The sequence below is a fragment of the Pseudopipra pipra genome, chromosome W (genome assembly GCF_036250125.1).
Source record: "Pseudopipra pipra isolate bDixPip1 chromosome W, bDixPip1.hap1, whole genome shotgun sequence".
NCBI lineage: Eukaryota > Metazoa > Chordata > Aves > Passeriformes > Pipridae > Pseudopipra > Pseudopipra pipra.
Window position 1 is genome coordinate 40709032 of NC_087580.1, and position 26806 is coordinate 40735837.

The 26806-nt window shown below is 51.3% G+C and overlaps 2 protein-coding genes across 2 annotated transcripts in view; both read left to right on the plus strand.

Annotated features, from left to right (window-relative positions):
• Positions 1 to 26806, plus strand: part of LOC135405395 (zinc finger protein 239-like) — a 669637-nt gene that overhangs the window by 439537 nt on the left and 203294 nt on the right. The window lies entirely within an intron of this gene.
• On the plus strand, positions 8728 to 9687 carry LOC135405036 (olfactory receptor 14J1-like). Its single transcript, XM_064639754.1, has one exon. It carries the CDS (start codon positions 8728 to 8730, stop codon positions 9685 to 9687), a length of 960 nt encoding a protein of 319 aa, XP_064495824.1.

Here is a 26806-nt window from a genome sequence, read left to right on the forward strand (position 1 = left end):
GGTCCCCATTTCTGATCCATCCCGGGGCCGATTCTGCCCCCCCAAACTCAGCTCCACCCCAAGCCCCTCCCCCACTGTCTCCCATAACCAGGACTGGGGAGAACTGGGAAGGTTTACTGGGATCTCTGGAAGCAGCTGGGTGGTGTCAGAATAAAAGCAGGGGAGGGAGGGACACAGGACACCCCCAAATCCTTGTGGGGATTGGGGGGGCATCCAACCACCAGCTCAGGAGCTCTGTGGGGAGAGAAAAGGGGGTGACACCACAGTGGGGGCCTCATGGCACAGAAACAACAGAGGGACATTGTGGAGCCTCGTGGAATCAACAGGACATTACAGAATCACAGACTCAAAGAATACGCCAAGGTGGAAGGGACTCACCAGGATCACCAAGTCCAACACTTAGCCCTGCCCAGGACCATTCCCAAGAGTCACACCATGTGTCTGAGAGTATCAGCCAAATGCTGCTGGAGCCCTGGCAGCCTTGGTGCTGTGCCCACTGCCCTGGGGAGCCTGTTCAGTATCCTCAGTCCTATACCTGGTCCCCCCAGAGCAGAGCTCAGGGCCTGCCCCTCCTCTGCCCCTCCCCAGGAAGTTGGACCTGCAGTGAGGTCTCCCCTCAGCCTCCTCTTCTCCAGCTGAACACACCAAGTGCCCTCAGTGTCCTCACACGGCTTCCCCCCAAGGCCCTTCCCCATCCTTATTGCCCTCCTTTGGACACTCTCTAGTGGCTCAATCTCTCCCTTCCATTGTGTCCCCCCAAACTGCCCCAATGGTGCAGGTGAGGCCGCCCCAGGGCAGAGCAGAGCGGGACAATCCCCTCCCTGGCCCGGCCGGCCATGCTGGGCCTGATGCCCCCAGGACAGGCTTGGCCCTCCTGGCTGCCAGGGCACTGCTGACTCAGGGCCAACTGGCCACCCACCAGCACCCCCAGGGCCCTTTCCCAGCACTGCTTTCCAGCCTCTCCTTCCCAGTCTGTCCGTCCATCTGGGGTTGCCCCATCCCAGGGCAGAATCCGGCACTTCCCACTGTTGAACTTCCCATGGTTGGTGATTCCCAGCCCTTGGATCTCTCCAGGTCTCTCTGCAGGGCCTCCCTGCTCTCAGGGGACTCAATAGCTCCTCCCAGTTTGGGGTCATCTGCAAACTTACTTAGTGTTGCTTCCAGTGCTGCATCCAAGTCACTGATGGAGATGTTGAAGAGCACAGGGCCCAGGTGGAGCCCTGTGGAACCCCACCAGTGACCCCCATCTGATGTCACCCCAGTCACTGTCACCCTCCGTGCCCGACCCAGGAGCCAATTGCTCACCCAGCACAGGATGTGTTTATCCAGCTCTGGGCTGGACAGTTTGTCCAGAAGGATCCTGGGAGAGACAGGACTGAAAGCTTTACTGAAATCCAGAAAGATCACATCAACTGGCCTCCCTTGACCAGCCAGGTGGGTCACCTTGTCATAGAAGGAAATCAGATTTGATAGGCAGGACTTTCCACTCCTGAAGCCCTGCTGGCTGTGTTGTCTTTCAGGTGTTTTTCAACCTCTCCCAGAATAATCTTCTCCATAACTTTACCAGGCACTGAAGTGAGACTGACAGGCCTGTAGTTTCTGAGGTCCTCCTTCTCGCCCTTCTTGAAAACTGGGACAACGTTCAGCAGCTTCCAGTCAGCCGGGACCTCTCCAGATTCCCAAGACCACTCAAAAATCATCGAGAGAGGTTTTCTGATGATATCAACAGCTCTTTGGAGATTCTGGGATGAATCCCATCAGGCCCCAGAGATTTGTAGGGATCCAGGTGGAGCAGCAGATCCCACACAACGTCAGGGATAGCTGGGAGTTGATCATTCTTGCAGTCACGGTCCTGCAGCTCAGGGCTCTGAGACCCCCTTGGTCTGTCATCCGTGTTGAAGACAGAGGCAAAGAAAGCGTGAAACACCTTTGCCTTGTCCTTGTCCCTGTGTGGGAGGTGACCATCCTCATCCTGGAATGGGTCAATGATAATTCTATACTTCCTATTGCCATTATTATATTTGAAAAGACCCTTTTTATTGTCCCTCACATTTCTGGCAGCTTCAACTCCAGCTGAGCTTTGGCCACACAGATTTTCTCCCTACAGTGATGAGCAGCATCTCTGAATTCTTCCCAAGTCACTTGACCTTGCTTCCACTGGGCACACACCTTCCTTTTTTGCCTTATTTCCAAGTCACAATGATCTGTTTATTCCATGAGGCCTTGCAGTGTCCCAGTGGCCCCTTTGGGTACACAAGCCACTGCAGTGTCACAATGACCCCTTGATTTCATGATGTTCCACAGTGTCCCAGGGTTCCTCTGGCTCCAGGAGGCCCTGATGTGTCACAATGGACCCACTGTTCCATGAGGTTCCCCAGTGACCCTGTGTCTCTTTGGTTCCACGAGGCCCTGGAGTTTCACCATGGACTTGATTCCATGAGGCCCTTCATTGTCATAATATCCCCTTGATTTTATGAGTTTATGAAATGCCTCAGGACTCCTTTTGTTCCATGAGGCCCCACAGTTTTTACAATGGACCCTTGCTTCCATGAGATTCCACAGATTCCAAGGGTTCCTTCTGTTCCATGAGGCCCTTAAGTGTCACAGTGGCCACTTGATTGCATCAGGTTGCATAGAGTCCCAGGGTCCCTCTGGCTCCACGAGTCTCTGCAGTGTCACAATGGCCTCTTGGTTCCATGATTTTCCACATTGTCTTGGGTTTCCTTTTGCTCCATGAGATTCTTCAGTGTCCAAAGGCCTCTTGATTCCCTGAGGTTCCGAAATGTCTCAGGGCTCATTTATATCCATGAGTCTCTGCAGCATCTCAATGGCCCCTTGATTCCATGAGGCCCAGGAGTGTTACCCAGGACCATTTATTCCATGAATTTCCACAGTGTCACAGAGTCCTTTTTGTTCCATGAGGCCCCTCAGTGTTACAATAGCCCCTTGATTCCTCCAGGTTCTGAAATGTCTGAGGGTTCTTCTGGTTCCATGCGGCCCTTCAGGGTCACAGAGTTTCCTTCATTCCAGTGTTCCTGGGTTCCTGTGGTTCTGTAGTGGGCTGACCTTGGCAGGACACCGGGTGCCCACCCAGCCACTCTGTCACTGCCCTTCCCAGCCCGACAGGGGAGAGAGAATAAGATGGAAAAGGACTCGTGGGTTGGGATAAGGCACTTTACTAAAGTCAAAGCCAAAGTCTGTGCCCACCCAAGGCAAGAGGAAAAGAACAGGGTTTATTCTCCCCTTCCCATCAGCAGCCATGTCCGGCCACTTCCCGGGAAGCAGGAATTCAGCACACGGAGCTGCTGCTCAGCAGGCAAACACTGGAAACAACAAATGAGCCCCTTCCTCCTCCTTTCCTCAGCTTTTGTATCTGAGCTGACGTCACATGGTCAGGAATGTCCCTGTGGTCAGTTGGGGTCAGCTGGCCTGGCTGTGTCCCCTCCCAGGACCTTGGCCTCGACTGGGGAGGAATGTGACAGCGCTGGTGCTGTGCCAGCCCTGCTCAGCAGTGCCCAAACACTGGTGTGTTCTCAACACCTTTCCAGCTCCCACTGCAGAGCCCAGCACTGGGAGGGCTGCTCTGGGGAAATGAACTCCAGCTCAGCCAGACTAAAAATGTGCACAGCTAAAAATGTATAAATAGGTCAAAAAATTATGTATTGGTGTGTGTGTGGGGACTGGGGCCCTGTCAGTCTTTCGCTTACACCTCTGGTCGTACATAAAGTAAGGCCTTGCTTTCTAACACTAAAAAGACAGTGTGAGAGAGTTTATTTATCCCAACAGTGTCAGAGTATTTGGCAACAGAACGAGTATTTTAAATATACATTGGTGGTCTGTTCCAGAGAATATGGGATAATCCTGGCTTTGCAGAAACCAGTCTAGAAAAGCTCTGGATGACAAGGAATATGCACCATTGGAGCTGTGGTACCAAAAGTAGATATCACTGATAAATCAGAATTCCCCAGAGGACATCCAGGATCTGTTATCACAAGACACAAATGAAATTTAGTTGAGGGAGATTCTACAAGTTTGTGAGAGCACTCCTACCATGGAGAGCCTGACCTGGGGAAAGCTGTAGCTCCATATCTGCAGTAAGTGAACAAATAGAAAACCAAACCAATAATGCAATTGACATTTTGCAGCAAGAAATCACCAGCCTTTCAAAGGCAGTCAAACAGAACTGAATGGCTCTGGATCTGCTTTTGGCTCCCAAAGGTGGTGTGTGCACAGTCATCAACACCAGTTGCTTGCTGGGTATATGTGGGTCAGACTTTAGGAATTCCAACTGATTTGGAGAAAATTAGAAATAGCACCGGAATCTTTCATGACATACAAGAAAATCAAGGGCAAGATGTATTTAAGTAAATAACTTCATGGATCCCAAATTTAAGTGCAACCCCAAGAACCCAATTGGCACAGTTATTGTAGTTTTGATATTAATTGTTGGACTATGGATTTTATTCCAAATTTGCAAAATGAGATATAACAGAATGTGCAGATCCATCAAAAACTATCTTACCTAAAATTGAAAAAGGTCTCCAAAGGATGGTTGGCTACTCTGTACAATGGAATTTTAATAAACTTTACTTTGTCCACATAGTGTTAAGGGTGTTGATTAGTATAGTTAAGGTACTAAAAAACTTAAATAAGATATGTTTAAGTTAGTCTTAAGAAGATTAGATTGCATGTTTTAAAGTATTAAGTAGTCTGATAAAATAGGACAAGTTTAACTGAATAAGTTGTTTTAAATAATTCAATAGTAATTTTTGCTTCTTAATGTCTTATGTCTTGCTGAATATTCAGTGATTCAAGTGGAAGTAATCTTAACAGAAATAACTAAGATCACTTCCAAAGGGGGGGGGGGATTGTTGGAAGTTATATAACTTTCCGAATAACTTTTCTACTAATTGTTTTAATGAAAATTTCTAATTACTGTTTTAATTAATCAAAAACTGTGTTTTCCCACTGTAGCCAGCATTCTGGTATGATGGGAACCCACTTTGGAAAAATTGCTGAAACTTTAAGTTTTGCTGAACCAACCTTGGTATGCCCAAAGGAACAAGGCCTGGGAGAGAGAGATGTATTGCTGAGAACTGGACACCTGGAATGCAGAATTTATGGATTGCAAGGACATTTTCCAGAAACCAGAGATAAAGAAGAAACTAGCAAAGACAGTTCAGCAATTGTACTGAAACTCCCTCTCTGAGAAAAAGATAATAAAAAGCCTGAAAATGTGTACTAATTAGCATGAGAAGTGAGAAATCAAACACCAGAAGATAGAATACTAATTAATAAGATAACTATAACTTGTAGCAAATGAACACCGATTCCCTTTTTTGCTAAAATGTATAAACAGTTGAATGATTTGATAGGTGATGTACATGCGAGGTGGAGCAACCCCCCATGTACCTCAGTGCAGAATAAGGTAATGTTGACTTTCCAACCTAAAAAATTGGCGGAAGAGTTTATTTCCCTGTGTTCAGTGACAGGAGGACTCAAGAACATGACCCACGCATAAGTTGTGGAGGCTGTGGGCCCTGTTTTAAGTGGTATGGAGACAAAGGACAGTACAGGAGTAGCCTGGAAGTGTTTGAAGGGCAGTTTCAGAGATGGTGGAGCTTTTCTTCCTAGAGGAAAACAGAATGAGAAAGAAATAATGCCACCAAAGGCAGCTGGAGGGGCCCAGAGTTGATATGAGGAGAAAGGAATTTCACTCCAAGGGCAGTGCTGTGGTGAACACATCATCCAGAAGGAGTCTGGATGAGCCCAAGGCTTTGTGTGTGCAGGAAGAGCCAGGGAGGACGCAGAGATGTCAGTGCAGGAAGGTGCCAGCCAGGTGGGGCAGCCGGGGGGATGACGACAGCCTGCAGGGAAAGGGGCAGGGCATGGACACCGTAGGACAGCCTGGGCTGGAGAGGAGACAGGGATGGGGAGAAGCTGAAAGGCCCTGACACAGCCACCTTCTGCAGGACTTTGGCCAGGGCTGCTGTCTGTGCCCCTGATGCCAGGAGGAGACAAGTGGCCCTTGCAGCCCTGGGGCCTCATGGCCTCCTTGTCCCTGCTCAGCAGCCTGGCAGGTGCCACCCCATGGTCCTGCCCTTGGCACTGCACATCCCACATCCCAGTGCCCCAGGAAGAGCCCAGAGGAATGAGGCAGGGACAGGATCTGCCTTCCCAGGGGCTGGGAATCAGGGCTTGGCCCACTGGATTAAGGGAAGAAGTCAAGGTTTATTCAGCATCAGAGTCACCTTTCCCTTGCTTGTCCATCCTTGTCATCACTGTCTGCAGTTTTCTGCTCTAACTGGAACCTGGGGACATGTTCTCAGTTGTGTCCCTCAGTGAGACTCATTAGCACTGCAAGAAATTTTGTGTTTCAATCTCACTTTGACTTCTTGAAAAGTTGTTTGAACTTCCTCTCAGGGACTGAGTCTCATGTAAACAATGACAAACCCCCTGGAGAGTCATGAAATGCCTGGGGCTGTTGCTGTGCTGCTGAGCTGGGCTGGGTTCCTGGCACACAGGGAGCTCCTGGCAAGCAAGAAGAGCTTCAAAGAGACAGCTCTGCTGCTGACCAGCTCCTCTGCACAGCCCAGCAGGGCTGAGGGCACTGCCTGCAGCACCGAGGGGAAGGGAGCGAGGCAGGAAAAGGTTAAAGGGAATCAGGATTGGAAAGACAGTGAGCTGAACCTTCAGTGGGGGAGAGATTTTCACAGCCTCTCCATGGTAAGTCTGTGCACGCAGGACAATGTTGCTGGTGTGCCTGGAGGAATCTGCCAAAGCTGGCACATCCCATAGCCTGGAGGATCTTTTAGGAGGACTCCCACAGTTTCTCTGTTGCAGAGGAGCAGGAGGAGCTCCAGGGTAGGGCTTCTTTGTGGCACCATCAGAGGGACAGGGCAGGATGGCTCCTTCCAGGGACAGCTGCAGGGTGTGAAGGGGGGGTGCAGCCAGGAGTGCCCAGGGCTGTCCTGCAGAGCAGGGTCCTGCAGCCCAGAGGGCTCTTTGCCAGGGCAGGGGATCTGTCACTGCTGGGGTCACCTCTCACTCTTCCTGGGGAGCTCCCACAGCACTGTGCAGTGAAGCTGTGGGTGGAAGGAGTGACTCTTGGCAGGGCAGGACAGGTTTCTTCTGCTGTTGAGAGGGTGCTGGTTGCGCAAGGGTTGCTTGGAGCTCCAGCTCATGGCCAGGTCATTTTGATGCAACTTTTCATGAGCACCTTCAGGGCCGGACTTTCCTGCTTGAGTCTCTGCTTTCATCAAGCTGTGCTTCTACTTTTCTTTCAACCTGGTAGGAATGGAAACTCAGCTGGACAGTTAAGAGCAGGGGCTGAGACTCTTAAACCATCGTGCTGATGTTTCCTGAGAACCTCAGCCAGTGCCCTCACCCTCACCAGCCTCCAGATCCAGCCAGCAGCATCTTCCCACTGTCCCCAGGCTTGGGCTGAGCTCTTCTTTAATCCCTGCACAGTCTGAGCATCTGCAGGGCTGAGCTGTGCACTCAGGGGCTGAGCTGGGTTCTGGGAGCATTGGCAGGGAAGGACCACGGGGCCCGAGGACCAGCTCCCAGCTGGGACAGCTCCAGGCAGCAGAGACATGGGCACAGAGGGAGGGAATGCTGAGGGCAGCTCTGCTGCATGGCAGATGTGGCACCTCCTGGCCCTGCCCTGCAGTGTAGACCCCTTCCCTGAGCAGCACAGCTCTTGTGTCCCCTCCCAGCCAGCACAGCCCTCAGCCCGGGGGCTCTGGGCCCTCAGGCACCTCCTGGGCAGGCAGAGCAGCACGAGGGATGGAGGGCATCTCTGCTGCCCTGGGCCCATTTGCTGCTGAGCAGGGCCTGAGGGGACTGTCCTGCACTGGGGCTGTCTGAGAGGGGCTGTGCAGGGAAGGGAAGGGAAAGCCTTTCCTCAGGGCCCAGCTGTCTCTCTTCTTGCCTTGCTCAGGTGTTCCTGCTATTGCTGACAGGCTCTCTGGCAATGGCAGGTTGAGCTGCAGAGTCAGGCCCAGTCCCTGGGGCTCCTCCTGTGCAGGGCTGAGCACAGCAAGGAGGTGTCCCAGCTCTCTGTGTCCTGTGGGGCTCTGGGCTCTGGGAGGCTGGAAATGAGATGACTGTCCCTGACTTTGGGAAAGGGGGGGAGCCAATTTCTCTGCCATGGGTCCCTCTGCTCTCCAGGGGAACACAGGAATGTAACTTTGAAGTGTGTCTCAGAAAGGTGCCAGTGCAGGGCAGCTGGGCACAGGACAGAGGGACAGAGCAGCTCCCCTCACTCTGCACTAGGCCTCAGACAATCCTCCTGCCTCACAGGCCTCTCTGTTCTCCCACAGTGCAGCAGAATCTCTCCCTCTGCCTTCTGCCATTCCCCTACCTGCACCCTGGCAGTGCTGTTGCTGACAAGCTGCTCTGCCTTAGGAGCAGATTCTTTGTCAAAGTTCACCCCCCAGGACTGGCCCTGCCCTCACTGTTCCTGTGCTCTGACTGGGGGGAGCAGGGCTGACTGCCCAGTGTCCTGCAGGCCGAGATCCTGCTCCTCACAGAGCACTTGGCCAGCAGCAATCAGGGCTCCAGGAACCACGGGGAAGGAAGGTCACCTGGACAAGGTCAAAGGGGAAGTGTTGAGGAGCAGGGATGGGCCTCTGAGAAAGGGCTTTGGCTTTTCCCAGGGAAGTCTGTCCTGCACAGTCACTGTCCTTTCCTTCTTGAACAGGTCCCCAAGTCCAGAGACAACAAATGTCCAACAGCAGCTCCTTCAACCAGTTCCTCCTCCTGGCATTTGCAGACAGGCGGGAGCTGCAGCTCCTGCACTTCTGGCTCTTCCTGGCCATCTCCCTGGCTGCCCTCCTGGCCAACGGCCTCATCCTCAGCGCCGTAGCCTGTGACCACCACCTGCACACCCCCATGGGCTTCTTCCTGCTCAACCTCTCCCTCACAGACCTGGGCTGCATCTGCACCACTGTCCCCAAAGCCATCCACAATTCCCTCTGGAACACCACAACCATCTCCTACCAGGGATGTGCTGCACAGCTCTTTTTCTTTCTGTTCTTCATTTCAGCAGAGTATTATCTCCTCACCATCATGTGCTACAACCGCTACGTTGCCATCTGCAAACCCCTGCACTACGGGACCCTCCTGGGCAGCAGAGCTTGTGCCCACATGGCAGCAGCTGCCTGGGCCACTGGGTTTCTCTATTCTCTGCTGCACACAGCCAATACATTTTCCCTGCCCCTGTGCCAGGGCAATGCCCTGGACCAGTTCTTCTGTGAAATCCCACACATCCTCAAGCTCTCCTGCTCACACTCAGGCTACCGCAGGGAAATTGGGCTCATGGTGGTTAGTGGCTGTTCAGGGTTTGGTTGTTTTGTTTTCATTGTGTTCTCTTATGTGCAGGTCTTCAGGGCTGTTCTGAGGATCCCCTCTCAGCAGGGACGGCACAAAGCCTTTTCCACGTGCCTCCCTCACCTGGCTGTTCTCTCCCTGTTCCTCAGCACTGGCATATTTTCCCACCTGAAACTCCCCTCCATCTCCTCCCTATCCCTTGACCTTGCCCTGTCAATTCTATACTCAGTGGTTCCTCCAGTACTGAACCCCCTCATCTACAGCCTCAGGAATCAGGAGCTCAAGGATGCCCTGAGAAAAATGATGACTGGATTCTTTTCAGGAGCAGTAAAGTGCCGGTTGTCTGGTGCATAACATTCAGAATGCGACTCACTAATGGCCCAGCCTTCCTGTTCAGGTTTTTCTTTGAGGTCAATAGATTCTTGCCATAATTTTCTGTGCAATTAAATATTATTATGCATCTGTCTTCTAATTTAGTGTATATCCACTGAATTTGACCCAGAGATGTATAAATGATGAATTGTGCTCTCTGAGTATTTAAACAAAATAAAGGACTCTGCAGTGCCATCTTTGTCCAAGACCCTTCTTCTCAGATATTCCTAAAGGACAGCACACTGCAGGACAGGGTGTATTTGCAAACGGGAAGGGGACAATATTCCCAGCCCAGCAGCACTGCCAGGGAGCAGCAGTACTTGGTCTTCCCAGAGCTGCTCTCTTGCCACTTCCACACTGTCCTCCTGAGCCCCTTTCTCGCTGTAAGGCCTGAGTGCTCCCTGAGCACAACCCTGTGGGCTGAAAGCCCTTGGAGCACAGGCAGGGACAGGCCCTGGGAACTTGTGAAGCAGAGCTGGGCTCTCCTACAGCACCTCCAGGATGCTGTGGGATCTTCTGAGGCCACTACATGTACTGGGTCACTTCTTCTGTGACCTTGCTCCAGGGCTGGAACTCTCCTGCAGTGTCCTCATGACACTCCTGCTCTCTGCTTTCCAGGTTTCATTTTTTAGATCCAGTCTTCCCCTCCTGTTCACAGGGACATCCTGGGAGTGCTTCAGAGCTGCCATCCTGGGGCAGCTCCTGCCCAGCGTGGGCAGGCACAAGGTCTCTCCAGCTGCTCCTCTCACCTCCCCAGGGCCACTGTTTTCTGCAGCCTCCTCATCCTTGCCCAGCACAGCCCTCCTGGCACAGTTGGACACAGCCCTTGTTCTACCCCCTCCTCAGGCACCTGCCCAACCCCCTCAGCTCCAGCCTGATGGCCAGAAACCTTCAGGGCAGGGAGGCACTGGGGAAAATGCTGAGGGAACCTTGCAGCCACACTCAAATCCAATTGGATGGGTTGGCCTCGAGGAAGAAAACCCTTCTCATTCTCCAGAACCACCAGGACAACCTGTGTTGTGTTCTGGGCACTAAACTGGAACTGTGGCATATCGCAAAAGTTTTGGTGTTAGGGATATTGAGAAGGCTGGGCAGTGTCACTGGGAGACCTCTCCCAAACCCTTGGAAAGGCCAGAGCCATCCCAGAGCTTCCTGGGGCCTTGGCAAAGGCAGACATGGAACCAGTCTGCAAACAGGGCAGCAAGGAGGGTTGGGAGACTTCCAGATTGCTCAGGCTCAGCAGGGAAGGGGATAGGGCAAGTCCTCCTGTTGCAAAGCAGTTTAAATTAGTAGTAGAATGGCTAAGGCTTAGTAGAAGAGTAGGCCTAGAAAGCAACACTCCAAAGTAGCAACCCTGTTTGTGTGTGAAATAGAAACCATAATCAAAGGATCTAGTCAAGCCTGTAAATAACGATTTGTTACCTAGGATGTGGCTAAGGTCTGTTAAACAGTTTCTAGGGATTATTAATTGTTATCAGTATGAAGTATGAGCTTGTTTGTAACTGCACCTGGTTTGCTGTGCTGCACCTGGTTTGCTGTGCTGCACCTAGTTTGCTGTGGAAACTGTAACCGCTTTGCCGTGGAAACTGCACATAAACTTGTTTGTGTATAAAAGCTGGATGAAGAGGGAGGGTCTTCGGAATCCTGACTTGGGGCGTTAGCCCGCAGGTTCCCGGGGCCCCGAATAAAGCACCGCATAAACCGGCACTCTGTTGGTTTGTGTCTCTTTTGGATTACGGGCAACACTCCTGCAGCCATTGCCAGGCATGGGAAGGACAAGGCAGGGATTGCAGAACCCCTGTGGGAGGGAATAGAAGGGGATGTTTTGTGCCCAGACTTTATCAAGGCCCTTGACATGGTCTCCTGTGGTCTCCTTATGGCCAGACTGGTGAGAGCTGGACTGAAGAAGTGGAAGATGTGGTGGGTGGGAAGTTGGCTGAATGAAGAGTGTCAAATAAAATCCATGGCACAAAGTTCTCTTGGCAGCAACTTCTGGATGAAATCCCTCAGTGATCAGCCCTTGAACACCACTGGAGAACATCTTTATTATCTCTCTGTACAATGGGACAAAATGTGTTTTCGAATCCTTTGTGAATGATGCCAAATTTCAGGGATCCCTTGAGCAACCTGTCCTGGTTTAAAGACACATATTGGGGCGGGAACTCCAATAAAATGAATTCACTCTATTTTCATTCCCCACCACTACAGGGAGACAAAATACAAGGAGGTATAAGTGAAAAAAAATAACAGTTCACTGACAAGAAATATAACAGCAAAACCAGCAATACCAACAAAACAGTTCAAAGCTACAACAGAGAGAGAAATTGCCTCCTCTCTCCCCCCTGCCCCAACTCCCTTTTGTAAACAGATAAAACCAGGGATCAACATGTGCCTCCCTTCCTCCTTTTCTCCCTAAATGAACCAAGAACAGAAAAGAAAACCAGAGGAGAGAGGGGGCAAAGCAAAATCTGGGAAACTCTCTGGTCTGAGATCAGTTGTGCTGCCCAAGAACACACTGACTCCAGAGGTGTCCAAGCGGGGCAGAGCCGGCGACTCCGGTCCGTGCGACGGCGGGGGGGAGGCAGCGGCTCTGCTTGATTCCATGGAGTTCTGGGGAGGCACAGTGGCCCCTTGGTTCCATGAGGTTCTGAGATGTCCCAGGATTCCTTTTGTTCCAATGAGACCCCGCATGTCACAGTGGTCCCTTGGTTCCATGAGATTCCACAGTGTCCCTGCATTCCTTTGGTTCCATGAGGCCCTGCAGTGTCACGGTGCCACTTGATTCCGTGATGTCACAAAGAATCAGAATGGCCCCTTGATTTAAGGCCAACTGCACATGGAGCTGCCTTAGGGGGAGTGTGGGCACCCAGAGAAGGGAGTTGTCACCCCCCTGGACTCAGCTCTGGGGTCACCACATCTGGACTGGTCGGTCTGTCTGTGAGGTTCCCCATTCTGGAGGAATGAGGAAGAACTGGAGAGGGTCTAGAGGAGATCTGACAGGATGGAGCTTTTCTCCATATTGGAAATAGAGTGAAATCTCCACAAAGAGTAGCACTGAAGGCTCAGACTGAAGGTGAGGAAAAAGAACTGTCACTCAACGGGGACCCTTGTGCTGCAAGAGCTCACCCAGAGGGAGTCAGGATCAGCCTATGGCTTTGTGTTCCAGGGAACAGCCAGAGCTGGTGCAGAGACATCAGGGAGGGTCTAGAAATGCTGCTGGGAGGGGGGTGGGAAAGCAGGAGGGGTGTGTGCAGCCTGCAAGGCCAGAGCAGCAGCAGGGCCAGGGCAGGACAGCCTGCAGGAGAGATGGCCAAGGGCTCTGGCAGGGCTGCAAGGCCCAAAGGCACCCAGGCCTTTGTCCCCTTGCCTCTGGCAGCTGCCTCTGCCACTCAGGCCACCACAACCAACTTTCCTGGCAGGTTCTGCCCTTGGGTTCTGCCTCGCCCCTCCCTCAGGAGCCTGGCAGGGGTTGCCCAGTTTTGGGCCTTTGTTGTTCCTCCCCCTCCCATCCCAGTGCCCCCCAAACAGCCCTGAGCCAGCCGGGAGGGACAGGATCTGCTGGGCCAGGGCCTGGGGCTCAGGCCTTGGCCTTTGTGCTCCACAAAACCAAGGCAGGCTTTGCTCAGCATTGCAGGGGCCTGCCCAGAGCCTTTGTCTGCCTGCACTCCTGGCCTCCAAGGAGCTGCTCGAAGGAGTCCCTGGAGAGGCTTTGTCAGTGCATGCCCTCAGTGGGGCCCAGCAATGCTTCAAAGGACTTGGAGTTTGGCTTCTGACTTCTTCAGCAGCTGCTTCAATCTTCTCTCAGTACCTCAGGATCATGGGCTGGGCTGCAAAAACACCGTGGGGCTCATTAAAATGCAGAAATCCCTCAGGATCTCTTTGTCTTCCTTTAGTTGTCTTCAAGGCAATTTCAAAACAAGTCTTCAAAGTTTGTACTTTTTTTTTTTAATTCAAGGATGGATATTTTGCAGTTCAGAGAAGAGGTGATAGAAGTGTTCTCCAAGTGATCTTGATGCTGAGACTCTCCTCAGGAGATCCACACTGACCCTGGATGATCAACCTGGCTCCTCACCCTTCAATCTCCCCAGTTCTGCCATGGCCCATCTTGGACTGACAGCTGATGCAACTCCAAACACACTGTGGGACCCATTAAAACATTGAAAAACAAATTATTTTCTTTAGTTGTCTTCAAGTCTTCAAGACATCAACAACTAATTAGAGTTGTTTTGTAGTTTAGCTAAGGAGGAAGATTTTAAAGTGGAAGCCACCAAAAATATATTTTTTGATGAAAGGGAATGATTTACACAGAGCCTTGGGATGCAAGAGGGTCAGGACACCAAGGATTGGATCCAAAGACAAGGGGGCAAAAGACATTAGTAGCACTCATCATTGACCAATCAAACAATTATCAAGTGATTCAATAGCATTTGGTGCAATTTTAACAGTGACTGAATTATAGATTCCCAAGAACAACATTCCCACCACAGTCAATTCCCACCCACACCCAGGCAGAGATGTGTGGACACATCAATAGCTGGCTGTGGAAAGGTCCCTCTCCCAAATTCTCCTTGTTGTCAGGGAAACACTCCCACAAATCCCTTTGTGTTTCTCACCAGACAAGGGTCACAGCTGGAGGAGTGTTTGTTTAGGGGGATCAGAATTGTCCTGGGCATCAGCAACGATCTTTGGAGTGTCACAAACTGGAGGGTTCTTGAGCTGGGAGAGGCTGCCAGAGGTGTCCCACTGAGAGGGAGGTGCTGGGGAGCTGCCAGGGCCTCCCTCAGCCCCGCTGGTTGTGGGCTCCCAAGGTGACTGGCTTTAGTTATCTGCTGAATTTCCATCCTGGTGTCAGGAATGACTGGAGTTTCCAAACTATTTGGGAATTGCATCCAGACTCTTCCATTTTGCACTACAGTTCAGGTAGAGAATGTTCCAAGACTTTCAGGGGAAGTCTGATTATCCTGTGTTCCCCAGCTGTCACACTCTGGGTTGTTCCCACCTTTATCATCCAGGAGCACCTGGTCCAGTCCAGGGACACTTCACCACACCCTGGTCCAGTCCAGAGGCTCTTCATTGCTCAGCTGGTTTGGTCAAGGCTTGTCAGGAGCTCCTGAGATCATACTTATATGAAGGATGGGGACAGACTTAATTGTAATAAGACAAGTGATAATGGTTTTCAACTAAAAAAGAGCAGATTTGAGCTAGATATGAGGAAGAAATTTTTTACACTGAGTGTGGTGAAACACTGGCACAGGTTGCCCAGAGAGGTCATAGATGCCCCACCCTTGGAAACATTCAAGGTCAGGTTAGAAAGGGCTTTGAGCTACCTGATCTAGTTGAACGTGTCCCTGTTCATTGCAGGGGGGTTGGACTAGATGACCTATAAGGGTCCCATCTGACTCAAACTATTTAGGATTCTATAATTCTTTCTTATCTTACAGAGCCAAAGCTGACAAGGCTGACACAGGTTTCAGACCCAGCTGAGCATCCCCTTTGATGGCCCAGCTGGCAGCTCTGCTAAAAAGCTGCTGCAAAGAACCTCCAGACCTAAAGGAGCTTCTGTGCTGGGCTGACCTGTGGCTCTCAGGGCTGGGGGTTGGCTTTTGGCTGCCAGGTGCCCACCAAGGCTCTCTCTCACTCCTTCTCCTTCTCCACTTCCCTTGGTGCCTGCAGGGTTGTTTCTTCCCCATTTCTCTCACTCCTCTCTGGGTTACAGCACCCTGGATTTTATCCTTTCTCCAAAGGGTGATCACAGAGGTGCCTCTGGAATTGCTTTTTGGCTCAGCTTTGGGCACTGGCTGGTCCATTTTGGAGCCACCTGAAACTGGCTCTCTCTGACACAGAGTCAATTCTTGATCTCCTCTTCCCTAAGGGAAACCTGCAGCCCCCTCCCTGCTACCAAACCTGATCCTCAGGGTCATTCAAGTGCCCAGGAATAGAGGAGGTCATTGATCCCATTATTCCTCAGGCTGGTTAAACAAGACTTTGTCCTCTTCCTGTCCTGACTGCAGGTTCTTTGTGTCAGAGCAGAGCTGTGCTGGACCTCAGCTGTGCTTTGCTCCAGAGCCTGCTGGGGTGGGGGCAGATGGCAATGGTGGAGGGACTGAGGTGCCTCAAGGAGAGCAAACCCTGCTCTTCCCAGGGCCAGAGAGACACAGGGCTGGGCTGGGCAGCCTGGCAGGACAGGGCTTTGCTGCCTGGGGGGTCTCTGCCATTGTGGAGGGCCTGGAGGCTTTAGGGGACTCTGATCTGCAGGAAGGACAAGCTGCTGATGGAAATATCCTTGGCTTTGGACATCCTGTGATCCAGGAACTCTGTGAAAATCACTGGTCTGTTCCTTGGTTGCAGCCAAGGGTTATCAAGCATTGGAACAGAATGTCCAGGGAAGTGGTTGAGTCACCACAGAATCATAGAATTGTTAAGGTTGGAAAAGACCTCTGTGATCATGGAGTGCAACCATTAACCCAGCACTGGCATCTTCACCACTGAACCACGTCCTCAAGTGCCACAGCTCAATGTTTTTTGAACACTTCCAGGGATGGTGACTGTAAGACCCCAGGTTTGAGCTATGAGCTCAGCAAAGGGGTTTTCCTCTGAAAATATAAAATGCACCAAAAATTTCCACCCTCCAAATATTTTAAAAGGGCCTTCATTTCTTTTAATACCTTCAGAAAGACCACAAGGGAGAAGACACTGCACACATTTTCTCAAGAGGTCAAAAAACACACTTTTACTGCCAAACTTCAGAAAATAAGGGAGCTTGGCAAAAGGTTATAGGGCAACATTCAACCAGAATAGAGCATTCCCCAAACCATTGACTGATCACAGGCCAACACATCCAAGTCAGCTGGATGGTTTATTGACAATGTGTCCCAAGGGGCGGCACCTCCGATGCCATAGAAACCCCTCCCCTGGATTAGGAAACCTTTGGAATTCAGGAGGTGTTCCAGTGGAGCATGAAAAGGAACAGCAATTTTCCTAAAGCCCAGACCCCAGCAGAACAAAGCCAGGCCCCATCAGCGGCAGAGCAAAGGTCCCCCATCCCTGTGTCCCTGTGGCCGCTGAGGCGGCAGCGCAGGCCCGAGGCGGTGCCGGGTTCCGGTGCAGCCGGGGCAGAGCGGCGGCTGCGCGAGCGGCAACCCCGGCGGTGAGTGCGGCAGCCCCGTGGGAGCGGCGGCTCCGGGCACAGACGCCGGCGGCAGCCGCTGTGGCTCATGGAACCGAGTGGCCATTGGGACACTGCAGGGCCTCCTGGAATCCAGGGGCCGGTGGGACACTGGGGAGCCTCTTGGAGCCAAGGGAACCCTGTGATGATTTGGAACATCCTGGAATCAAGGAACCATTGTGACACTGCAGGGCCTCATGGAACCAAAGGAGCTCTCAGAGTTTTTGCAACCTCATGGAATCAAGGGGCCATTTCTGGCAGGATGCTCTGCTCTGACAATACCTAAAGAATGGTCAGAGAATGCAAACAATGCAAACTGTGATGAGTTACTACTCCTGTCAAGGTGCTGTTTTTAATGTTGAATTATGCTAAACCCAAAAGGCTTCATGAAACTTCAAACACACATCCTGCTTTCTGAAGCAGGATTTGACAGAGAAGCTGCTCCCTGGCCTGCAAATATGTCTGGCAGTCAAACCCTTGATAACTGTAAAAGCCCCATCCAACTGTCATGGGGCAGATTCTTCCACAGACTTCCTTGAAGTGTGTGGAGCTTCTGCCATGAAGCAGGAACAGCTCTTCATGGTCACTGCCCAAGGGTTAAGTGAAAGACAGAGAACTACCCCCTGTCATTGTGGGGTGAGTTACCTCAATCTCTGCTTCAGGATTGTTTGTTTTTGCTGGCTTTGATCTAATTAATAGAATGACTTTGATAGACTGCACTGTCCTATCTTACACTATACTGCTACAAGTTTTTGGCTTTTATACTGTGCAGTAAATAATTCTGTTTAAGGTCTTTCATCTGGTCACTGTCTGATCAATTTTCTGTTCATTTGTCATAATAAATCATTCATTTTATAGAAATATTTCTGATTTGTCATCACTAAAACCTGCAGGACAAAGTGATTGAATCACACCTCTAGAATTCCTTCAGTTGAAACCAAACTCTGAGCTTAAGATTGGATCCAGCCACCCCAGGCTCCTCTCTGAGAAGGAATTTAGAAAGCAAGGGGGTCCTTTCTGCCCCTCGTAGCTCAACAAGACAGCTTCTGCCATCAACTTTGTCTAAGCCTTCCACCCCCCAGCCCCAAGCCGTGACACATGGGCATGTCTTGTGCATGCAGTGCAAACATGGACTCCTGAGCTGGTCATTTGATGTCCCTCCTTGGAGGGAAGAACAAGCCCAATGGCCTGGGGTGAGAGGCCAGTGCTGGGAGCGGCGCTGGCTGTGCCAGGGCACTGCTGGGTGCCCCCACCCTGAGCACTCCCCCCCTTGTGCTGGTCACTGCTGTTTTCCTCTGCAGGGTATTGCTTTGGGCACATCCTGGAGAGCAAAGTGGAAAGCAGATGGAAGCTTTGAGGCCCTGGCCTGAGGAGATGCCCCTGCAGGATGGCAGTGCTGCTGCAGAGGTCAGCTCTGTGCCAGCAGTGCCCGTGGCTGTCCCTGCCTGCAGTCCCTGGACAGTCCTGCAGCAGGACTGGGACCGACTGCCAGAGCACTGAGGCCTCCAGGAACACAGGGCTCTGCAGGACAGTGTGGAAGGGAAGGGAGAGGAGGCCACGCAGGAGAAGAGCTGCTGCTCCCTGGCAGTGCTGCTCTGCTGGGACTCTTTTCTGGCCCAGTTCTGCACAGAGGCACCGACCCTGCAGCTGCAGAGAAGTCAGAGAGGAAAGATGTCAGGCAAACAAGCCAATGCAGAGTTCTTTATTTGGTTGAAGCACACAGTGAGTACATTTCCCAGTTTTTACAGTCTCTGGGCCAGGCTAGAAAGGCAAACACTGAATTGAAAATGGTGGTTATATATAAACAGATATATATATATCCTTATAGATATATTTATTGAAATAAAGATTTTTTGATGTGAACAAATTCTCACAAAAATAACACTCCTATCAGGAGCAAAAAATAGAGAAGATATGCTGGGCCTTTAATGAAGTCCATAACAGGATTGGCCTTTAATGAGGAAGATAACATGCAGCAGAACGAAAGTTTATTTCTTCTGAAAAAAACCCAGTTTTCAGTTTCCTTAAGGCATCCTTGATCTCCTGATTCCTCAGGCTGTAGATGAGGGGGTTCAGAACTGGGGGCACCACTGAGTACAGAACTGACAGGGTCAGATCCAGGGATGGTAAGGAGAAAAAGAGGGGCTTCAAGTAGACAAAGAATGAGGTGCTGATAAACAGGGAGACCACGGCCAGGTGAGGGAGGCAGGTGGAAAAGGCTTTGTGCCGTCCCTGCTGAGAGGGGATCCTCAGCACAGCCTTGAAGATCTGCACATAGGAGAACACAATGAAAACAAAACAACCGAACATTAAACAGGCAGTAACCACAGTGAGCCCAATTTCCCTGAGGTAGCCTGAGTGTGAGCAGGAGAGCTTGAGGATGTGTGGGATTTCACAGAAGAACTGGTCCAGGGCATTGCCCTGGCACAGGGGCAGGGAAAATGTATTGGCTGTGTGCAGCAGAGCACGGAGAAACCCAGCGGCCCAGGCAGCTGCTGCCATGTGGGCACAAGCTCTGCTGCCCAGGAGGGTCCCGTAGTGCAGGGGTTTGCAGATGGCAACGTAGCGGTCGTAGCACATGATGGTGAGGAGGGAAAACTCTGCTCCAATGAAGAAGACAAGCAGAAAGGCCTGTGCAGCACATCCCATGTAAGAGATGGTTGTGGTGTCCCAGAGGGAATTGTGCATGGCTTTGGGGACAGTGGTGCAGATGCAGCCCAGGTCTGTGAGGGAGAGGTTGAGCAGGAAGAAGCCCATGGGGGTGTGCAGGTGGTGGTCACAGGCTATGGCACTGAGGATGAGGCCGTTGGCCAGGAGGGCAGCCAGGGAGATGGCCAGGAAGAGCCAGAAGTGCAGGAGCTGCAGCTCCCTCCTGTCTGCGAATGCCAGGAGGAGGAACTGGGGCATGGAGCTGCTGTTGGACATTTGCTGCTCTATAAGACAGGGTCTGTTCAGAAAAGGAAAGCACAGGAAACAATTAAGACAACCCCCTCTCAGCAAAGCCATCTCAGTTTTCAGGGAAATCTCCTCCAAGTCAAGGCATTTCTTTTCTCTGGTTTGTGCTCTCTGAGGGTGCTGTGAGGAGCAGGAGCTCTGGTCATGTGCTGCCAAGGACTCAGCTTTGCTCTGCTGCAGTGCAGACATGGAGCTGGTTTGGGACAGCTCTCATGATCACAGGGGATGTCACATGGAACCCAGCTTTGATGGAAAAGTTCAATTCCTGGACTGTTGTCTTGGAGCAATTTGTACTGCAGAAGAGAGGCACAGAGTATCCTTAAAATAATTTTGACTCGGTTTTTTGGTTACAATCATAACACCTGGGGATTTTTTTTAGGGGCAAATTTTTCTGGTGACAAATCTGAAGATTCTTGAGACAGGACAGGCAGAAGGGCTGTGCTCTGCATGGCTTATTGCAGGGCCAGGAGAGCTGCAGTGCCTCTCAGTCTGTTTCCCTTCTGCCCTGAAGTTTCTGTTGTGCTGCCTTGAGGATGACTTCACACACAGATTATTCTTTAAAAACCTCACCAAGATCTGTGCTGAGAGCAGGGCAGCGCTGCTTGAAAGGGCAGCTCTGTGAAGTGTCCCCTGTGCCAGCCCAGAGGTGCAGCTGTGCTGGACAGAGCAGGACAGGAGCCCTCCTGCAGAGAAGCCAAGGGCTGGGACAGGAGAGTGCCCACCCCCAAGGGAAGGCTCAGCACTGCCCAGGATCCTGTGCTCATCTCTGATCCTGCCTGAAATATTCACCTTAGAGAGTAAAAGAGTTGGAATTTCAGTGCAGCCTCCTGAACTGAGAGAACAATGTCTATGCTACAATGCCCAAGCAGGAAACACACCTCAGCACTAATTCCTTTCCTGTAGCCTCTGTCTTTTCTGAGCTTTGCAAAACATTCTCCATTCAATATGCTGCAGTGATCCGGAGCTTTGAGCAGGTCCGACCCTGCAACAGCAAGACATGGAAAAGAACCTCCCTCCCCTGCCAGGTTTGCTCCTTGCCCACAGCCCTTCTGCCCCAGCCCTGGGAGCAGCTCCCCAGGCCGGGCTGAGAGCTGCCCCTGGCAGGCAGCAGAGTCCCTGCCCAGCAGAGCGCCCTGGGCTGCAGGACCCTGCTCTGCCCCACAGCCCTGGGCACCCCTGCCTGCACTCCCAGCTTCACAGCTCTTCCAAAGGGCCTCCAAACAGCCCCCTGCTCACCCATCCCATCAGCTGGGGCTGGGCCAGCTTTAGGAGATGCCTCCAGGAGCTGCCCCTGCACTGCCCTGCAACCACAGACTCACCATGTGCAGCCCTGCCAAGGTTCCTCCTGCAGGGAGCTCTCAGCCCTCCTGCCAGTGCTGAGCCCCTTGAAGCTCTGTCTGTGCCCTGTTGGTGTCCCTGAGCTGCCCTGGCAGTGCCCTCAGCCCTGCTGGGCTGTGCAGAGGAGCTGCTCACCAGCAGAGCTGTCTCTTTGAAGCTGTTCTTGCTTGCCAGGAGCTCCCTGTGTGCCCGGAGCCCAGCCCAGCTCAGCAGCACAGCAACAACCCCAGGCATTTCATGACCCTCAGGGGGGTTTGGTGTTGTTTACATGAGACTCAGTCCCTGAGAGGAACTTCAAACAACTTCTCAACAAGTCAAAGTGAGATTGAAACACTGAAGTTTCTTGTAGTGCTAATGAGTCTCACTGAGGGACACAACTGAGAATGTCTCCCTGGGTTCCAGTTAGAGCAGAAAACTGCAGACAGTGATGACAAGGATGGACAAGCAAGGGAAAGGTGGCTCTGATGCTGAATAAACCTTGACTTGTTTCCTTAATCCAATGGGCCAAGCCCTGATCCCCAGCCCCTGGGAAGGCAGATGCTGTCCCTGCCTCATTCCTCAGGGCTCTTCCTGGGGCACTGGGATGTGGGATGTGCAATGCCAAGGGCAGGACCATGGGGTGGCACCTGCCAGGCTGCTGAACAGGGACAAGGAGGCCCTGAGGCCCCAGGGCTGCAAGGGGCACTCCCCTCCTCCTGGCATCAGGGGCACAGACAGCAGCCATGGCCAAAGGCCTGCAGAAGGTGGCTGTGTCAGGGCCTTTCAGCTTCTCCCCATCCCTGTCTCCTCTCCAGCCCAGGCTGTCCTACGGTGTCCATGCCCTGCCCCTTTCCCTGCAGGCTGTCGTCATCCCCCCGGCTGCCCCACCTGGCTGGCACCTTCCTGCACTGACATCTCTGCGTCCTCCCTGGCTCTTCCTGCATACACAAAGCCTGGGGCTCATCCAGACTCCTCCTGGGTGACGTGTTCCAGCCCAGTGTTTTCCATGGAGTGAAATTCCTTTTTCCTCATGTCCACTCAGGACCTCCCCAGCTGCACTTGGCATTAATTTTTTCTTTCTCATGCTCTTTTCTTCTCCGACAAAAGGATCCACCATCTCTAAATCCTCCCTTCAAGCCCTCTGAGGGCTGTCCTGTACTGTCCTCAGTCTCCACACCAGTGAGGCCACAGCTCCTTAGCCCCTCTCTAGTGCTCATGTGCTTGAGACCTTTAAAGCCCATCTTGGGAGATCTCTGGGCACTCACAGATGTTTTTGCAGATGAAAATGTCATGCTCCTAGTCTAAGGAAATCTCAGTGATACTTTTTACCAAGGCCTGTAGTGGCAGAACATGGGGCAGTGGCTTTGAACTGAAAGAGAAGAGTTTTGTACTGGATAACAGGAGGAAAGATTTAACAATAAGGGCAACAAGAACTGGAAGAGGTTTTCAGAGAAGTAGATGTCCCATCCCTGCATTTGTCCAAGGTCACGGTGTGTGAGTAACCTCAATGAGTAAAAGATGTCACTGCCCACCTCCAGGGATTTGGACCAGATGACCTTTTAGCTCCCTTCCAACCCAAACCATTCTGTGATTCTTTGAGTCCCAAACTCCTTCTCCAAAGAATTTCCATTTCTAGGACATGAATTGCCAAGTCTTGGAGAAACCATTCTAAGCCCAAAAGGTAACAAATTAATTCCAAGGAAGTTCCAAGGTATCTGTATGAAACTTTGAGCAAGTGGGTCAATGGCAGAACCTCTGAGGGTGACCTTGCAGCTGAGGAGGGGGGATTCGGCCTTGGGCTCTGAGACTCATGATGGGCAGCCAGAAAAGGGATTTGGGGAGTGGGCAAGACTTGTCATGGGATGTCTAGGAAAGAACCAAAGCAAGGGTAGGATCACAGTGGTTTCTGGAGGAACAAGCATGAGAAAACAGAGAGAAAAGAGGCTGAAGAAGCTGGTCATGTTAAACAGGAGGCTGGTCAAGACACCTCCCTGGCTGTGCCCTGCAAGTGATCCCCACACCCTGTCCCATTTTCTTAAGAACTCCATTGCCAAGAAGTTTCTCTGTCCAGGGACCTCTCTGCTCCTGACACAGATTGTGGCCCAAGTTGCAGCCACTGCAGCAGGAGCCACAACTAGTCAGGTCAGGTGTTCTTTGGGGGGCCAGACTCTGCCCAGACTGGTGTGTGTGTGTGTTGGAAGCACAAAAGAGTGAAGCAAATGCAAAGCTAAACACCCAATGTAGCCTGACTTTGTCCCTAAGTGGGGGCTGAGAATTGGACACAACATGTGCAGGGACAGATGGAGGGGTTTGTCCCCCTGGCCCTGCCCAGAAGGGACACCTTTCAGGAAGGGTTGTGGCCTTGGCTGTGCTGAGGGTTGACCCGGGCAATGCAGCTTGGGATTGCAGTGGCACTGTCAGGGCTCTGCAGAGCTCCTGGCAGTTCCTGCATTTGTCCCCAGCAATGCCAGAGAACTGCAGGGGTTGCAGTCAATCACTTGTGCTCTTTGGGACCCCGACTGGCTCTGCTGAATGGGAGCAGGCCTGGAGTTCCCAGACTGTTCCTGCATCCAGGGTCGGGCCTGCAGTGACATTTTTGCAGCATTAAATTGGGGCAGTGGCAGGATGACCATGGATCCATTCCTGCAGAAACACAATGGTGCTCCATCCCAGGCAGGGATAGAATGGGCCCACAAATGTTGGAAGGATAAGAAGCAGGGAGCTTGGGCCCTGTGGAATCCCATGGATCCAAAGGAACCCTGGGAAATGGCAGAATCTCATGGAATAAAGGGGACATTGTGACCCTGCAGCACCTGATTGAACCAAAGGGAGTCTGGGATGTGGAAGGACCTGATGGAAACAAAGGAACCTCCTGGGAACAAAGGGACCCTGGGACACTGCCAAAACTCAGGGAGACAAGGGAACCCCAGGACACTGTGGAATCTCATGGAATCCAGGGGCCATTGGAATACACTGGGGCCTCCTGGAACCAAAGGGAACATGGGACACTGCGGAACCTCATGGAATCAAAAGGACCTTGGGACTTTGCGGAATGTGAGGGAATCAAGGGGCCAGTGTGACATCCCAGAACCTTTGGAACCAAAGGGAACCAATGGGACATTGCAGAATCTCATGGAATCAAGGGTCCATTGTGACCTTGTGGAACCTCACAGAATCAAGGGGCCATTATGATTCTGCAAGGCCTTCTGGAGTCAAAGGGACCATTGTGACACTGGGAAACCTCATGGAATCAAGGGTCCACTGTGACAGTGGGGGAAATGATGAAATCAGTGGGCCATTGCAACACTGTGGGGCTTTATGGAGCCCAAGAACACTGAGAAACAGTGCAACCTCATGGAATCAAGGAGCCATTGTGGTACTGCGGAGCCTCAAGGAATAAGGGATCCAATCTTTGCCTCAGATTTTTTCAAACAAATTAAATTTAAGGAATTACAGAAGTGTGATTGAACCACTTTTGTCCCACAGGTTTTAATGATTGGCAAAATGAGAATATTTATATGAAATGAATCATTTATTGTTACAAGTGATCAGACAAAAGATCTTAATCAGAATAATTTACTACACAATAGAAAAGCTAAAACTACTAGTAGTGCAGTACAGGATAGGATAGTGCACTATATTGAAGCAATTTTTGAAACAATTATATTAAAACTAGACAAAAGAAATAATTATTATGTAGAGATCTGATGTAACTCACCCAGACCAACAGTAATGGGGAGATTTCTTTTGCTCAGCCTTGAGGAGTGTCCTTGGAGGGCGTCCCCACCCAAGGCAGGAATCTCCACACATCTACCCCAAGAAGGGCTGTGTTAGAAGAACCTACCTGGATGAAAGGGGACTGGACTTCTATAGGATGAAGGGATTGACTGCTCCTCACAAATGGACAGGCCAGTTAGCAGCTTCTCTGTCCCATCCAACTTCCAAAAGCAGGATGTGTGTTTGGAGTTGGGTGAACCAGGCTGGTTTGAGCATCATTCAACACCAAAACCATTCCCATGGTGCCACCGGTAACTCTCAGATCTCACAGACAGCTTGCACGAGAGCTGGCACTGTTGGCATTGTCTGATGGGATTTTAGGCCTTATCAGGGTAGGCCCTCCTGCCACCCGGGCAGAGAGGTTGGCTGTGAAAGCCCATCCTGGAGATGCACAGGGAGCCAAGAGTTGGGCTCCTGAGTGACATCCAACACTGGACAGGGGGATGGGACTGACCAGATGAAAGTGTCTCAGGTAGATCTGACCACTCCTTGGGCCTGGCCATCCACACAGATGTTTCCCCAGTGAACAGATACTACAGAGGATGTTTGATAACTTTTCTGTAGCCCCAGAATATTGGAATAAATGGAGATTTAACTCTGCACAACACAGAAATTCATTCATTTTCTCTTTTCCTCCCTCTGTGGATCAAGGGAACTTGTGACTTCAGTGTGTGATTCACTGTGTGCAAAGGGCAAATATGGACAGAATCCAGGGCAGGGAGTGTTGGGGGGATCTTGGGATCTGTGCTTGGCACAGAAGGTGTTTGCCATTGGTCTAAGACTATCTACTGTGCAAAGTGGACTTCAGTGGAGGCCATGTGGACTTAATATATAGCATGGGAAGGATTTCTGTTTTTTATTGAGCTGTGCCTTCCTCTGTTTTTGTTTGCTGGCCATAAATGAACATCCCTCTGTGTCTTGGGCAGCTCTTTCTCCAAGCCAAGCAGGTGGGAGTTGGTGCCAAGGAGCTGAAACCTGCAGGTCCAGCCTTGAGTGGAGGAAGCTGAGATTTGCCCAAGGCTGCTTTGAGTCCCAGGGGTTTGATGAGGGAATGGTGGGGTGGGGATAGGGATAAAGTCTGATGGATTGTCAGACATAAAAGGGTCTTGATTTTCTTATCTATTCAGGCTGAACTGGGACATGCCTGGGATCAATATCAAATGGAGATGGCTGATATCAATGTATAAACAGGAAAAATGTAAACAGGCCACAAAAAAGGAAGTATTTTCTCATTTCTTCTTTAATACAATATATTTATTTTGAATGCACTTCTGAGATTCTGAGATCTAATTAACCACAAAAGAAATGAAGACTTACAAGTAAATTATCTCCAAGGGGCTTGTCTGCTTAAGATGCCAACACTGAAAATAGAGTGTGGAGGAATGAGCAGACAAGGAGACCATCTCTGGGGCTGGGGAAGCAGGAACTCAGAGTCACTGGTTACAGGTGGCAAATGGACTGTGGGATGTTTCTGGGAGAGCCCCTAAAGGCTGTTCTGGTTTCAGGGGGAGTACAGTTAAATTTCTTCCCTGTGGCTGGTGCAGGGCTGTGTTTTGGTTTGTGCTGAACACAGGGTTGATAATCACAGAATCACAGAATATGCTGAGTTGGAAGGGACCAACAAAGATCATCCAGTCCAACCCTTAGCCCTGCACAGGACCATCCCCAAGGGTCACACCATGAGCCTGAGAGGATCATCCAAACACTTCTTGAGGTCTGTCAGCCTTGGTGCTGTGCCCACTGCCCTGGGGAGCCTGTTCAGTGCCCAACCACCCTCTGGGGGAACAACCCTTTTCTAAGATCCAACCTAAACCTCCCCTGACACAACTCCAGGCCATTCCCTCAGTCCTGTCACCGGTTTCCATAGAGCAGAGCTCAGGCCCTGCC

Bases quoted from the DNA above. Each gene is read 5' to 3' on its own strand.
- LOC135405036 (XM_064639754.1), top strand. From the start codon at position 8,728: ATGTCCAACAGCAGCTCCTTCAACCAGTTCCTCCTCCTGGCATTTGCA.